Source organism: Glycine soja, chromosome 6 (genome assembly GCF_004193775.1).
Source record: "Glycine soja cultivar W05 chromosome 6, ASM419377v2, whole genome shotgun sequence".
In the NCBI taxonomy this organism is placed as follows: domain Eukaryota; kingdom Viridiplantae; phylum Streptophyta; class Magnoliopsida; order Fabales; family Fabaceae; genus Glycine; species Glycine soja.
The window spans coordinates 43603773-43621138 of NC_041007.1; the positions used below are offsets into that span (position 1 = coordinate 43603773).

Below are 17366 nucleotides of genomic sequence, written 5' to 3' on the forward strand. Positions count from 1 at the left end.
ACCTAGATCTGTCAATTTTCAAATTCTCTCCATTTCATTCTTGAATTAGCTTATTCATTCCTTATCACCAACAAATCATCAACGCATAAAGAAACAATGAGTTGCACTTCATTTTTTTGACAACTTCACAAAAAATGACTTCATTCTCACTCCTCTTAAAACCTTTTTGTAGAAGATAGCCATCAATTATGTTATACCAAACCCTTGGTGTCTATTTCAGACCATACAAAGCTTTATGGAACTTATCGACTTTGTTTTCATTTTTTGGAACCTGAAATTCTTAAGGTTGTTCAAAATAGATGTTTAATTCAAGCAAACCATTCAAGAATGTTGACTTAACATAAAAATGGTTATTTTCCACCACAACTTGGCTGCCAAGGTTGCAATAATCGTCTCATTTCTTGCAACTAGAGCAAATGTACCAGAAAATTCAACACCCTGTTGCCGAAAAGGCGAAAACAACCTTTTAGCAGCAATTGAGTTTTTCATAGATCCATCAAAATTGAGTTTAGTTTTGTAACCCACTTAACACCAATTACCTTTTGATTATATAGTCTTTTTACGAACTGCCTAGTGTTGTTTTTCTCAATCATATTGATCACCTTCGTGGCAGTTCTCCATGCTTCTGATTTAGCAACTTTAGAATACTATGTAGGCTCTAATGTAGTCACATTGCATCCAGCATAACATTTTGCAATGTTCTGGTGCCTCTAACTGGATAATCGGGGTATCATTTCTCCTTTATCTTCAGAATCCTATTCTTGCTAATTCTTTTCTCCAGGTAACCCCTTACCTAGCTTGACATTTCCTCTGATTCCATTTTGACAACTTATTAAATTTCACATCTCTTGATAAGATTTTTTTGGGAAAATAATTAATGAGATATATATTTCAAGAGTTCCCGTATTTTACTAATGAGTTGAAAACAAAGCCATTATAGGGGGGAAAGTAAATAAAACCATTCCACAAATAGCCAAGCTCACTTTCTCATCGCTTATTTTGAAGTATGACGGGTTCCACAAACCTCAATAGAAACCGTAACTTTTTTAAATAACCAAATTTAACAGGAAAATCACATTACATTGGTCTAAATATTTTCCAATGGGCCGGACAAAATCATAGTTTCAACAAGAAAAGAGCCAAATCTACTCAAACTTGTCCGCCTACAAGTAGAATCCTAATCTTTAGGATTCAATGCTAAAAGCCAAGCAATAAACCAGAAATCTGGACAAATAACTAAAAAGTGAACTTGCTTATTTACGGAAGGCTTAATAATATACAGATTTAAGAAAGTAACAATGTAGGATAGATCAGAATGATATCAACTACCAAGATGACCACCTGGTACAATTTCAGCTTCAATCATATGCTTGGAATGATATCTGAGAATGAGAAATCATGAAAAGGTGGCCCTGTAACAAGTAAGCAACTTAAAATGTAAGCAACAAATTTCCACTAAGAAAAAGAGAAAAATAAATGCAACAGATGTGCTAGTGCATGCGCAATGGAGTTGGAATGAAATATAATTATATTCTCCAAATGTAATCCTGAATGCAAAAATGTGCAGGTAATGCAGATGAATGAGTGACATCGGGAGCAAACTCACCTTCTTGTTCCCCTAGAATGTAAAACGGAATATGTGCAATCATCTTCGTTGAACCTTCACTCCAGTTTATGCTGCCTACTTTCTGTGTGGTGCCTTGTGCAGGACGTGAAGGCCCCAATATGGATGCACATATAGCAGGGTCTTTCATCAAACCCAGGAAATCACATGCACGTCTCCATACTCTAGGATCTGAAATTCGAGACCGAGCCACCTGAAAAGAAAATCCTATATTAGAAAGATAATTACATCGATGACCTCTTATGCTTTGCCCAGTGACACCAAAGAATACCTTGCCCAAGGACACACGTGCTCTTGGCAGTAACTCTCGATGATACGTAGCAAGCTTTGCAATGGCTGTCACAACAAAACATAAAAGCCTGGACTGTGATGACCTTCTGTAAGTATCCTCATCGGATACCTCCTGAGTCATGCCCACACGACTTCCAAGTAAAACAAAGTAGATCAAGTCATCAAACAAGTATCTAGAAATCTCACAGAACTGGAAGAAGCAAGGTGTATACTAATACTACATCATACCTTGAGGAAAGGTTTTCATACAGAAGCAGTTCTAAACTCTCAAAAAGCTCACGGGCTTCATCTTTGTGAGATCCACCACCTCCACCATGCTCTCCAATGGCCCAACATAGTTGCAAGGCCAATTCTGTCTAAAGAAAATTAATGAATTTTTAAGCCAAGATGGTTGTATCACTCTCCCACAAATAGTTAAAATAGTTATTGACTAACCTTCTCTGGGCTGTCATAAGCTTCTCCAAGTCTGTCCATTATAGGTTTCTGCAATTCACACAAGGTGTTAAATATAAAATCATTATGAGTCTTTACTTAACAACTAAAGAGTTTAGAACTTAGAAGAATGGGTTATTGACATGGCATTAGTGCTTCTATAAATAATGGTCAAGAGTTTGATCCTTGTTGTCCCCATTCCTCTAACAAAAGTAAATCAAGTCACAAGATAGGGTGCGCATACTGCGGAGCGTTACCAACCCTTCAAACCCAAAGGGTCTTGTATGTGGGCGAGTGTTGTTAAAGATATGATTAGCTTTAATGTAAATATGGAAACTGTGCATAGTTAGATAGCAGATTTTTAGGGATTTCTTTCTTTCCCTTATTACTTATATTCCTTCATTATAAATTAAATAGTTTGTGTGTTATCTTACACACAATCACAGTAAACACTTCTTTTCTATAAGTGCTATATAAAATTGGTTCTGAGCCTTTGCCTAATGGCTTAAGCTTTTGGAAAAGTTGGTTCCCGGCATCAGTCATAACCCAACAGCATAAGCCTTTCAGGAGAGTTGGTTCTTGACATAAGAGTAAGACCATAGCTTTCAAAGACAGAAAAAGATCAAATCCTATAAATGACGGGACAAAAGACAAATACTGCAATATTTCAAAGAAAAAAGAAAGCAGCTTTAAGAAGCATCAATTTATTGTATAAACCAATGCAAGGGCATAAGGTAGCCCAACACCAGAAATAAAATATGTTGTCACATAACACAATCTTGCAGTTCACAATCTTAATGCTTTGTTATGCCATAAATATGATATATCAAGCAGATGCAATAGATCATGAAATAAAAGTTGAACAATGTAACATCCCTGATTGTCGATTTCTCAGTGGCTTGCATTGTACGGTACTTTGCACGGTGGTACATCACTCAACATCCTTATTGGTCAGAACCCTCTGTAAGTAACCCTTTCCGAGACCTCAAAAATCAGTTTTGCCTGCTTTCAGGATCAATGACTGACCCCACAAACCAACACAAGACTTTTCAACGTGTTTTATCCTCACTCACGTTTTCTAGAAAACTTTCAGAAGGTCATCCATCTCATAACTACTTCAAGTCAAACACGCTTAACTATGAAGTTCCTTAAGTGATGGACTACTGAAAAAGTAAATGCATCTTATTGGTATAGATAATACCAATTAATTTATTTAAGTTATCCTCGACTATATAGTTTCATACTTGCACAGCCTCTGAATCCCTTTCTTTCCAGTGTGATTCGTCGGGGTGTTACAAACAACATTTGGTGTAAAATCATAAATAAAAGGTAGTATATTGACAAAAGGATACCTTTAAAAGGGCAATGAAATTTGGTGAACACTGAAATGTAGAGAGCATAAACTCCAAAAGTCGCTTGCGAACCTGAAAAACAGAGCAGAACTTTGAATACAGAGTAATGAGTATGGAACACTAACTTGATTCACAACAAAAATTGAAAGGAGGAGTTTATAAAAAATGCAAGGTATTTATATAAAGCATAAATAAAGGTTAATGCTTTATATTTTGTAAAACATCCAATACTTGTTATCAATTTCAGATTATTTAATATCTCATTTACCCATATCCTTACCTTAAACATTATAATATCAACATTGTATCAGAGCCCATGGTTTGCTCCTAATCTCTCCTATGTGAGTTTTACCTATAGAGTTGTTTGTTTCAAGCTCTTGTGCCAAGTGTTGTTGTTATTATTCTAGCTTCTTTTATGCAAATTGACTCAGTTTCAGTTCAGCCTATCATTCTGTAACTGGGCTATGTTTTAGCTGCCTGCAGATTGGTGCTGTTTCAACCCATATTTCAACATATTGGCATTAATTTACCATGCCTTTCTGAAGGTTGGTTCTATTCTAACCTGTCTTTAAAGATTGAATCTGTTCAGCCCTATCTTACCTTAGAGTGGCTTCATCGGTACTAACTTTCCATGGATAGTCTCTATCCTAGGTGTAGTCTGTCTGGTAACACTAGTCTTTGTCCCGGAGGTGCTCTAGCATAGGCCTATGTCCCATATGCCCTACCAGATCTATCCCTACCCCTATTCTAGTGCTTCCTTTTATCTGCTACATGTAGATTTACTTGGTAACCCAAACCATCCAATGTTTGTGATGCTTCTCTCTTTTCACTAATGTTATAGTGACTTCTTAAAAATGAGTGATACAGTGATCAAATTAGTGCTTAATTGGCAGCTATTCATACCAGTCTCCCATTGTGAACAGTAATGAAGGTAATTCCTCCTGTCTCACAAATGAACATTTTGGGCAAGGAACTCTCCATGGTTGAGTTAAGACTATGAACTACATTTTGGACAACTCAACTTGTCTTACTCAGCGGAGATTATTGTATATATATATATACAAGAAACAAGTACATGACAAGATAGGGTGCAGACTGCACCCCTTGTACAGCAGAGAAAGAGTGCAAAATAAGAAAGATAATAAAACATATACAAAAGAAACACATATTAATCTAACAGTTGTGATGCACATCAGCCTTAGTTACAAATTTGGAAGTATTCTGCTATTTGAAGCTTCCAAATGCAATTGTTGATGAACTTGGAGAAGTTCTAGCTCTTATGGTGTTATAATTACTTGCCAGGAAATTTATACTGATGATCATTCCAGTGAAGTCTCCCCTTCCTTGATCAAACAATATTCTAACTGGCTCTTTAGGCTGATAATTGTTCTAAACATCTTGCTGAGTTGTCTATTGAACAAAGCTCATCTCTTTGACATCTCTAATGTCCCATAGTTTCCTTTCTAGCCATGTTTAGTGGAACCCATATTATATTGTTTTGATTTTTTTTTTCTTTTTAAAGGGTTCATTTGCAACAGGCTTAGAGTTTAGTAAGCTTTAGCTTGAGGAGGGGAAAAGTGTTAGAATATCAAGAGGATATCATGTAATATCATAAATAATTACACCTTTGAATAGTTTGAGTCTCTCTTAGGATTGGTTTCCATAGTATTTCTTACATGATTTGTTTCCTTAATTTAGGATTATGAATCTAGTTTAGTATAAATAAAGGTAAGTGATTTGTTTCTTTTAACATATGATCTCATATCAAGCAAACATCAATTTCAAAGTGTATAGTCTCTATTCTCTACACCCTCCATGCCTAAAATCCTATAATTTCAACAGTTATAATAATCATGAGAATAATAAAGGATTTGCTAAATACTATAACACCTTAATACTTAATGAATTTTGCTGGAACCTCAGACAGAATAAAAAATGTCACTGAATTTCATTCCTTTGGGCTAGATTACTATAGCTGAAACGGAGAGCTTCAAATAGTAAATGTTAGTTCTACATAAGCCAATAAGCACAACTGCATGTGTTTTGAAATGTCAGTTCTCAAAAGCAATTCTAACTTGTAATGACATGAGAAGATAATCAATACCTCATAGGAAAATATTTTGTCCGGAAATATTGTTGCAAATCTTGACATAAGCAGGGGAATCAATGCACAAATCAAAGCTGAAAATGAATTTAAAAAAAAAAATAAAAGAGAGAGAGAGAGAGAGAGAGAGAAAACTGTAAACAGCCAATTCATCAACATATCTCCTTAAGAGCACAGAATTCTAATGACAAAATTCTCAATATTAAAGAATATAGAATAATCCCAAAGCAAACAAGCATAGAAATTGTGTGAATAAAACATACAATTATTGACAGTATGCAATGCTATGGAGAAGTACACATCAAGAAGATGAGGAGCCATGTTGAGTACTGCCTTCAGCCTATCAGAATAAGGACTATTGACCGAAGCTTGTAATATCGCAGCCATCACTGGAGACGACCAGGGCCGTTCCTGGCACATGATAGAATTTACTTTAGGAATCTAAATGAAGCTAAACACCGAACAAAAACCCTAGAGTGGTAATGGGGCTATAATATCAGAGTTGGAACAACACAAAATTTTATCAAATATTAACCTTTCAAAGCGTAGAAAGCAATATTAGTGAAAGCAAACGTATCATCAATATTTTGGTCAAGTGAATATTGACATAACTTGGTAAGCAAGATTTGGATGAGAAAAAATGCTCAACTTGAATTTTGACGTTTAAAGTATCAGGAACCAAAACAAATTGAACTAACAGTGACAAAAAAAGATGAAAGGTAACCATACAGCGATACCATCATTTTCATCCTTTAAAAGTTCAAGGAAAAACGGATCAGCTACATCAATTGCACTGTTATCCTCAGATTCAGAATCTCCTCCACCATCTTCTATAGTTGAACCAGTATATGCCTCATCCATAAGGGCAAGTAGCATCTATATTTAAAATAAACAAAGACATTCATAGGGTACACGCAACAGTAGCTAGATTCTACTCAAATTTAAAGTATCAAAGATAACCTTAGGGGCAGTATTTTTCTGAATAGAAGCTATGCTGCTCCCAATTAGTGGTCCTGAGCTTTTTTCCACCTTTTCCAATGCTACTACCAAAACTAGCAAAGATGGGCACAGAAATGTTGAATTGATAAGGTTTTGTCAAGGGAAATACGAAGAAACTGATTCTCAGCATATCCTCAAGCTGATATGGAGCAACTGCAATAGCTACCTATTTTTCCTAAGTGATTCTTATTAATTACTGAAGGGCCATGCTTCATCCTTTTCTATTTTACGTTTTAACATTGGGGAAGCGGCCCACATAGACTAATTATGAATATTACAATGGCAAATGTGCCTAAAAGGAATAAAAGTTAAACATGTAAATAGAGCACAGTCAACTTTTTCACCTATCTTGATTATAAACTGAATTATGTTGTTCATATAAAAGCAAAATCAGAAGAGTGAAAAAAATTAAATGGACAAACAATGGTAATTGTAAATATTAATTTTTCTACTGAAATAAAAGGTAAACAAGACATAAAAGGTGATGGTCATATATTTGCACGTACTTGGCAAGTCTACTAAAGATGGAAATAAGGAAATAAATGACCCAGGTGACATCAAGCCCGGAAAGGCTTTCAAAAATAGTTTCTCTAATCTGCAAGAGTATACAAAAAATAGTTAGTCAATATCCCCTGTAGTTTAGGTACATTACTACAAAAAAAAAATATGAGAATTACACTCCAACCACATGCACCAAAGTGTCACATAGACAACACATTGCCACAAAAATCAGGCTTATCTATTTTAACCAAAAACCAGTAAATTAGTTGCCAAAAATGGTCCAAGGACCAAGGGCACACAGAATGTCCCCAAAAATGACAAAGACTTCCATGAAGAAACAGTTACACGGCACAGTAATGTCAAGTAGAAGAGGAAAAAAATTGTGACCCTGAAAACAAATTATATTTGATTCCATTAGACATAAGAGTCATAGACAATGCTCAATCTTCAAAATTCTTGCATCAGGTAACTAAACAGATTCCCTTTTCAATATTTACTACCCTTATAACAAGAGGATGGTCTAAATTTTAATGTTCCTCTTGAAACCATTTCTTTTCCACTTTAAAGGTTAAAATGTATAGAAAAATCATTACCATGACTTATGCATTTAAAGTTTTGGAAGCACAAGAAAGAGTACAGGATCAGCCATAGATTGTATTAACTGGTTCAGAATATGGCAGAAAAAGTATTTACCTTTTATAAGCCCCCCTCCCCCCCCCCCCCCAAAAAAAAAAAAAAAAAACTGGACCAAATAAAAAAGGGAAGAAAAAATGGTACATACCTTTCACCATTCCAAGCAACCAACTTTAACAACAATGGAAAAAACTGCCAAAAAGAATAATTATAGATGATATCAGATAGAAACATACTGTTATTACTGGGATAAAGCAAACTCCAAAGCCCAAAAGGGAACAAGCTTATGAATGAAGAGGTTATCATGATCTATGAAGCACGGACACTCCAGTACCTTGTCGTGTCTAGTGTTTGACACGACACCGACGCCCGTGTTCAAGTTGAGTTTGATGTGTTTGACAGGTGTCCACGTGTCCGTGTCCGTGTCGTGTCCGGTATTCGTGTTAGTGTCGGTGCTTCATAGATCATGATCTCATGCTTCAGGTTAGACTATAAAAGTTCAGAACTTCCAAAGGGGAACATACGACTGTTAGGACCCGAATCAAAGCCAAGATAATTCAATGACATTTTTATTTAGGTGTCATCCTGAAGACCTTAATTAATACCTAAAAAACCCAACTAAACAAAAAACTTATTGAGCAAACATTTTCTCATGCTAATTATTAAACTTCCTAATTTTATTGCATGCAACATTTTTAAAAGTAAAAGGTGCAGCAGAACTTGGGTTACACCTGAGGCAATAAGTTAGGGAAGGAAGTTAGAAGCTTCTTCTTGTTGATGATGAGAAATTCAAGCGTTGCTTCTGCAACAACAGGATCAGCAAATTCCCTGCAACAAGACAAATAATTTTGAAGAATGATAAACCCCGTTTTTGTAACATTGCATTTCAATAAACAGACTTTAAACCCAATTTTAGCAGAGTAAGCAATACTCTGACTGAGACTGAATAGGTAAGTTTCCCGTCCTCTCTCAAGCTCAACAAATGCATACAAATCATGAAGACTTCCTATCATCTTGCTCACATCTCTCTTACTCTTGCCTCTCAGTAAAGGAGGGACAAGGAATCAACAATGATGAAGAAGAACTGTTTGTTACTTCCTATTTGCTACTAATGACATTACTATGATACTATATTTCTTCCGTCAAAATTCTGCTCTATCATCCATCGTCAACCACTTGAATAAAATGCAAACTTGAAACTGGGAGTTGGGAGAGAAAAGCATGAGAAATTTTTTTACTTTTCGCGGAGTAGAGAAGAGATTACCAAACAGAATAAAATAAAAAAGTTATGCCAGTAACATTAATTCCTAAAAATCCTTTTCATTTAAATTTTAACCCTTAACTTAACCTTTGATTGCATACCAAAACATTGGTGCCCCTAAACTTCACACCTATCTTCTTCCTCTCTATGTCATTAAGATAGGGTAAAGACTAGAAGATAAATAAGACAACAAGCAAAGCTAGAACAGAATAACCATTAAAAGAATCTTTAGCAAATAAGCAACTAATCTTTATCATCCAATTATACACAAATGATCAAAAATAATTTTACTTAAATTTAATCTGGGACATCTACATATAATTATACAGCCAAAATTAACTTTTCACGCCACGCCAAAGTCACTTGACATTACATTTGTCAAAATATATAATATATTATGAAAAAAATAGTCTAGGCACTGAATTTTTACGTTGTCATCAATCACAACCAACATATATGTAGATTTGTTAACTTTTACACTAACAATCTTAAAAGTCATATCAATGATGATTTTTAATTGGTTATTGGTGTAAAACATATTTACACTTACAATGCATAGAAATTAAACTCTAATTATTAGTACCTGCTCAAGCACAAACGAAAAAATGTCCTGAGACTAGGATCCGCATCATGAAGAACAACCTCCCCAAAGTCCAGGTAAAACTGAAGAATTTCCTGAGAAACAAATAAGCAAACATTAATTCGAATCGAATCGAAGACAAAGAAAGTATTACGATAAAAAAAATTATCAATTAAAAAAAAAGCATACAAGTAAAAGAAGGCCATTGGAGGTTCGAGATTGAGAGAGGGAAGCGACAGCGCGCTGGAAAATCTTGTTAATGGATGGATAAACCCTAGCTACCAAGTCCTCGGAGGACTCGTTCTTGCATATTTCATGAAGCTTCTTCACCTAATCAAAATTAACAACAATAATAATAAAAATAAAAATAAAAAATAATAACAAATAGAGTATTGGAGTTATAAGGTGGGTTGGATGGTGAAGGGAGAAACAAAGAGAGAAAAATCGACAGGCTCGATTTCCTTATTAAAAAAAAACTAACATTCTAACAATTAACATTTGTCAATAAAAAAAAAGTATAATTGAATGAAATTGTAAGAATTTGTTGAGGGGAATGGAGAGAGAGAGTTACCGAAGGAAGAAGAGATGAATCGGAAGCAGGATCGTTGGCGGTGTTGGAGTCTCTGCCGCTAGCAGAGAGCTTACGGAGATGGAAATCCCAAGCTATGTCTCGCTCTGACATTGCTTTTGGGAATTGAAGGAGTAGCAACACTATGGAGTGGGAGGAGGAAGAGCTACACGTCTATGTTATTCTTCCATTCTCGGAAAAAACTTGATGGGAGTGGTGGGAAGGGAGTTTTACCACTCTGGATTTTTTTTCTTTCCAATTTTTCCTATGCGGTCGGTTTTAAATTATTTTTAAGAATAAGAGGCCTAAGCACTTCTTATGCCTTATTTTTTTACTTTATTATTTTAAACTGAAGTCACAAAATTTTTTATATACTTTTTTATTTTATTTATAATTTTAATGTTGTATATGTTTTTAACTTGTGATTTTAAATTTGTAAGTTTTATTTTTTTTTTAAGTAGCTGTATTTTTATTACATTTAAAGTTTTTTATTTACTTGTATTTTCTTCATTTTTTATTTTTTTTTAATTTTAAATTATTTTATTTATTTAATTATGAAATAAATATTTTTAATTTTATTTTTATTAGTTTTATTTAATATCTTGTATATATTTTTTATATTACTTTATTTAATGTTATATATTTTATTCATATTTTTTATTTTAAATATTTAATATATTTTTCAATAATATTTTATTTAATATATTTTATATATTTAAAATTTAATATCTTGCATATTTTAAAATTTTGTATATTTAACCTAATCCTAGTAACTATGGATACAAACAAGTAGATAGTTAATATAATATTTATTTTTTATATTTTTCTTTAAGTTGTATTGTTTATTTTATATTAATGTATCTTGTTGTTTTTAATTTAACAACTATTTTTGTTACTAAATTATTAGATGTTATAAATAGTAAGTTCTTTTATACAAAATAAATAATATTATTTCATAAATTATAAGCTAATATTAATAAAACAATATTTTAAAATTTTAGTTTTTTAAAATTTAAGTATTTAAAATAAAATAAATATTCAAAAACATAGTAAATATCATTATATTAATTTTTTATTTCATTTACAAAACAAAATAAATTCAACAACATTATTAAAAAATTATATGAATTGTAAATATATAAAATATATTAAATAAAAACAATATTTAAAATTATATAAAATATTTTAAATAAAAAAATATTTAAAAAATATATAACATACTAAATAAAACCATATAATAAATATATACAAGATATTAAATAAAACTAATAACAAGTAAAAGTAAAAAATTTCATTTAATAATTAAATAAATAAAATTATTTATAATTTTTTTAAAAATTGAAAACAAAACAAAACAGAAAATTCAAGTAAATAAAAAAAATCTAAAATCTAAAACTTCAAATGTAAAAAAAATACAACTTCAAAGTCTTAAAAAGATAAAAATATAAACAAAACTGACGGCTTTGAAATTATAAGTTATAAAAATATATACAACTTTAAGGACGTAAATAAAATAAAAAAGTAAATGAAGCTGAAAAAAATTTTACGACTTAGTTAAAAGAAGTAAAAATAATAATAAGTCATAACAGGTGTTACGACTTCTTACTTAGAAGTCGTAACACTTGTTACGACTTACCCCCTTTTCAAAAATAATTTGAAAACTATCCATGTCAAAAAATAAAAAATAAAAATATTCATGAATGGTAAAACTCTCAAGTGGGAACGGTGCAAACGAACCTGAAATAATAGGCCATTTTTTTGTCCTGATTTAATGACACTCATCAGTGTAATTGCTGCATTTTAGTGTATTGAATATATTTTTATTTTATTTTTATCTTAACCATTTGGAGTCCTCTTAGACAAAAAATCCTCTAGAATTTCATTGGAAAGTAAATAAAATTTGTTTAATAATTATTTCTATTAAGGATCGAATTTAGATAATATCTAAATTGTAACATCCCACCAAATGAATCCACCATCATGGGAGGGATTCATAAGTAGGACATGTGTAAAAGACGTTGAGAAGTCAAAAATCAAAGATGTTACAAATTATATCAAATCAAATCTCTTCTAGTATGATATAATTTGAGGACAAACTGGACAGAAGTTGGTGGGCAAGTAACACCCTAAATAAATCATACAAGGAGAGAGATCCAAAAATTATACAAGTGAGAATTTGAGAAGTAAAAAATCAAATGTGTTACACAACTATTTAACTTTAATCTATCTTTAGTAATAAAAGAACAACCACTTCTTCTACGTGTCATCTCCTCCAATTTTTGGAATTATTTTGTTTCTCCGCTTACTTCCTGTCTTGCCTTTGTTCCTCTTCATCTTTGCTCCACCATTTCGTGTTTTTTGTTCAAATTTCATTTTGAAATCAATAGGTTAGGCTACGATGATGCTAGGTTGCAAACCTGGGAGGTCACATTGCCGAACCTCGACTGCATTTACCCATGCTAAGCTTCCTCATCTGCTTTGTTCCTCCATTTCAGGGTTTATTTCAAATTCCAAGTTCGAAAGTTATAATTTTCTTCTCACTAGCTTCCAAAGCTACGAGTTTACCTGAGCCAACTATCTTCATTATGCACTTCATAGCAAAAATCTCAACCAGATACTAGTTGTGGTGTTTCCGTTTCAACATTTGTGCCTAGCTTCCTGATAGTTTTCTTTTAATCTCATTTCTTGATTCCAGTTGGATGCTCGACAACCTAAACAGGATCTTGGATTTTGATTATCCGTTGTACAAAGGTTGTTGAAGGTTATACAACAAGCTAACGTGAATTGGTAAGGGTCATGTTCTATTTTGAAGATAGAATAATGTTGTTCTATGTACTATAAAGAGCCTTATTTTTTAGTTTCTATGTGTTTATTGTATTACCGCAATTCTATATGCATTAACATTTGCTCTATTCTGCATTTTCGTTTTATGTTGCAGGAAGTTTTTACAAGTGTCAGATTAACAATCTCACCCCGCTTCGTAAGTGTGTATCATTCTATATATAGACTCATTTAGACTAATGAATGTTTAATGTCTTTTTGACAATTATGTTTTGAATATATGGAATTTTTGTAGTTGGTGTTGAAAGTTTAATGACAACTGGTATAGATTTCAGGCAGATCCTTTAAGTACTCACTTGGGTAATACCTTGTCCTATTGATTTGATTGTAGTTTGTATGGTTTATTATGTCATATCATTTCATTTCCTCCTTATTAATATATTTTAAAATATTTCAGTATTTTTTTTAGAAAAAAATTGGTTATTATAACTTGAAAATTAATAGAAATTATTAAGGTATATTTGGCCTAGTTTAATATTGACTTAATAGTTACTTACAAATTAAAGTTAGAAATAAGAGCTTAAAATAATAATAAGTAGAAGTTGTTTGTTAATTTTTTTTATCTTAAATGTTCCTTTTAAATTAAATGTTGTCTAATAAAAACTTTATTTTTTAAATTTTTTTAGCAATAATTATATCATCAAATGAAAAAATATATTTATAAATTAAAAATTATTACGTAAATTTTTTACATAAAACTATTTCAGTGATAATAAAAACTATATTTATAAAGTAAAAATTTATGGAAAATTAATTTTATTTGTATGAAATTATTTAATAATAATAAGTGGGTAAGATCAAACAATGATGCATATGAGTGGATAAGATCTAACAAAATCAATTCAATTTGTAAAGTTTAATCCTATTGTGAGAAATGATTTTGCATTAGCCAAATATTAATTTGAAGTACCTATTTTGTTGCAAGTAATATGGAAGAGGCCACGCCTAAATTTAACCCATTAAAAGAGAAGGAAATAAAAAGTTTTCAAGATACCAAAAATTGAGAAATGTAATATATATGAAACACAAGCAAATATCAAATTCAAAACATTAACATTTGAAAAATGGAAACTAGGAAAATTATGTTCCTCGGTGTCAAGACAAAGGCAAAGAAACGTGGTGCAAGCATGCTCTAATTGCTCTTGGTTCTTTATTAGGTTTTTCTAAAATCATTTTTAATTAAAATCTAATGTGGCTTACTCATTTTAATTGGTTGTGTTGTTTGTTTCATAGTGACGGTGTTTTTCCATTAATCTCAATGGTAAAAGATAAAGAATTTATTTGTAGTAGTACAATATTGAATATATTTTCTAGATATTTAGATGTTCACATTCAAAACTAACATTGTGTGTTTTCACTCCTAGGGGGAGGGGAGAATCTTGAGCTTATGTATATTAATATTATAAAGATTATAAATAATTAAATGAAATAGATGATGATTAAAACATAATTTTTTAAATATATATATATATTTATATGACTATTTTATCCCTTAAAGGAACAACATTTTTTCCATATGTATAATGATTGAAGTAATAAATGATTATTTATTTTTCAATATATATATATATATATATATATATATATATATATATATATATTGAAATTACCTTTGTGTCATTTAACTTTTGGGGAAGAAAACAAGAATTTGGGTATACTAATTTATATAATAAAAGATAGAGAGTTTATTTATAATTGTTAAGCATTAAATACATTTTCTAGATATTTTGAAGATCACATGCAAAATTATCATTGTGTCATTTAACTTTTTTTTAGGGAAAACCTTGTGCTTTTGTATATTTCTTTATATAATAAAATATTAATAATATTAGGATATTGTAAATCAAATTATAATTTTAAGGCTTATAAACACAATGTAATTTAGTTGTAGAAACTAGTTTCTTTAGACATGATCCTCATAAATGCACTTTGAAATTTAATTGAAGAAATAAATAATGATTAAAGCTTGATTTTATTTTACCCCTTAAAGGAGGTGGGAGAAGTGGATGAACTTTTCAAAACGTATATTCCTTTAAGTAATAAAGGATTTATTCATAACAGTCAAGTATTAAATATAATTTCTAGATATTTTTATGTTCACGGTCAAAATTACCATTATGTCCTATAATTTTTTTGGGATCACAATGTATTAAATGATTTGTTTATAAAAGCCAAACGTTAAATATATTTTTAGATATTTTAATGTTCACATCAAAATTACCATTACATCCTTTAACTTTATGGAAAAAAACTTAACTTTTGTATACTACTTTATAGAATAAAAAAAGGATTTATTTATAACCGACAAGCATTAAATATATTTTCTTAATATTTTACATTCATATTTGAAATTACCATTTTGTCCTTTAACTTTTTGTGGGTAAAACTTGAGCTTACGTATGCTACTTTATATCATAAAAGATTTGACATTAGACGATAACAATATTTTTTGCCACTTCAAAAAAAGATCTCTTATCAAAAAAATTATATATATATATATATATATATATATATATATATATAAATTAATAAGGCAAATTGTTATTGAAATTATGCTTCAAATGATGATTTTGTTTGTATAAATTCATGACTTCACATCAAATTATAGCTCACTTCAAACATCAAAGGCAAAGTTGCTATTGACATTGTTGATTTAAAGATGATTAAGATTTCTTTCACAATCATTTTTGCTTTTGCTCTTATCTTTACAGGTTTAGTAATTTATCTCTTCCTCTCTCTCCTCTTTGTCTCTACACATATATTGCTTGGTTTCTTATTATCTGTCTTTGTCAGGGATGTTGTTTATGTGGTGTTGATGCAATGAACTCAATATTCCAAATGAAAGTATTTAAGTTTTTCAAAAATAAATTATTTTAGATGATTTGTTCATTTTGCAAAATCAAAATAAATTACTTTTAGACTCATGACTTTTACCTTATATCAAAACCCTTAATTCAATCATCCTACCAACCTCTCTCTCTCTCTCTCTCTTTATATATATATATATATATATATATATATATATATATATAATGCTTTTAATTTATACATTTCATATTTTAGGCATAGATCTCTCTCTTATTAGTTTATCCCTTCCTTTTTTAAAAAATAAACATAAAAATTGAGTCTCTAATCTTGTCATGCATCTTTGGTAATCCAATGATTTTGCATTTAATTTTTAGTTAAAAGACTTAATTGGAAAATTCAAAATTTAATAGAAATTAAAGATTAAATGGCAGTGAAATATAACATTAAAATAAAAAATATAATATATTTTGAATTTATTTGATAATATTGTCTTGAATTAGGAACAGAAAAATAAGAAATGTGTTAAAAACATAACAACTATAACAAACAATTGATACTATAGGTAAAGAAAAAATCTTTAACATATTTAACATTCATGTTATTATTTAGCATTGTTGACAAGAACAAAGTCAATGAAATACGTTAAAAATAAAAATATAACTACCTAACTAAATTTGATTGTTTTAATATATATATATATATATATAAATCAGAACTAACAGTTATATGATTTTTTTATGAGAATTTGTCTTTTTAACATTGTATTTGTATTTACATAGTTATTTCAAGGACAAGTGGAGCAATGATGACAGATAACAAATGTTTGAAAGTGTTGGATCCTAATAATTGTGACCTCACAAAATGTCGGGTTAATTGCATTCAACAATATCAAGGAATTGGACATTGCATGGGCAGAAATCCTTACAAATGTATTTGCATATATGATTGTTCTCCTTAGAATGATATATCAATTGTTCCAATTTGAATACAAAAGATAATAAAAAAGGTTAATATATTTATGGCCAATGTTATACATTATCATAAATGGACAATAAATTTTAATTGACAAATTAAATGAGGATTAATGAGTGATTTATTTTTTTTAAGAAATAAATGTATAAGTATTTTATCCCTCAAATGAACATGAGTTTTGGGGGGATATTCTTTTTCCAATGGATATTTCTTTAAGCGATAAAAGATTTATTTATAACAGCCACACATTAAATGTGTTTGTTAGATATTTTACTCTTCTCCATCAAAATTATCATTGTGTTCCTTATCTCTTTTTTTTTGTGTGGAAAACTCGACCGTGCATATACTACTTTATATAATAAAGAGATTAAAGTTGACAGACTATCAGCCTACAGAAACT

General features: G+C 30.6%; 1 protein-coding gene and 1 long non-coding RNA gene across 2 annotated transcripts; one reads left to right on the forward strand and one right to left on the reverse strand.

Annotated features, from left to right (window-relative positions):
- Window positions 1-1025: 1025 nt before the first annotated feature.
- On the reverse strand, window positions 1026-10620 carry LOC114417070 (AP-5 complex subunit zeta-1). Its single transcript, XM_028382169.1, has 16 exons — window positions 10349-10620; window positions 9967-10107; window positions 9781-9872; window positions 8668-8764; window positions 8085-8128; window positions 7309-7397; window positions 6764-6855; window positions 6533-6679; window positions 6067-6214; window positions 5804-5880; window positions 3700-3771; window positions 2351-2398; window positions 2144-2271; window positions 1896-2046; window positions 1607-1817; window positions 1026-1412 (listed from the first exon to the last, which is right to left on the reverse strand). The coding sequence occupies exons 1-16, from the start codon at window positions 10457-10459 to the stop codon at window positions 1363-1365; spliced, it is 1698 nt and encodes a 565-aa protein (XP_028237970.1). The 5' UTR covers window positions 10460-10620; the 3' UTR covers window positions 1026-1362.
- Window positions 10621-15741: 5121 nt separating this feature from the next.
- LOC114414325 lies at window positions 15742-17020 on the forward strand. Its single transcript, XR_003667184.1, has 2 exons — window positions 15742-15897; window positions 16774-17020. It is a non-coding gene; the product is annotated as an uncharacterized LOC114414325 (long non-coding RNA).
- Window positions 17021-17366: the final 346 nt, after the last annotated feature.

What these genes read in the sequence shown, in the direction of transcription:
- LOC114417070 (XM_028382169.1), bottom strand. Translation starts at nt 10,459, where the DNA reads ATGTCAGAGCGAGACATAGCTTGGGATTTCCATCTCCGTAAGCTCTCT. An exon ending in TTTCGTTTGTGCTTGAGCAG is followed by an intron (nt 8,765 to 9,780) that starts GTACTAATAATT and finishes GTCTTGTTGCAG; the next exon opens with GGAATTTGCTGATCCTGTTG. An exon ending in ACAAAATATTTTCCTATGAG is followed by an intron (nt 3,772 to 5,803) that starts GTATTGATTATC and finishes TCTGTTTTTCAG; the next exon opens with GTTCGCAAGCGACTTTTGGA.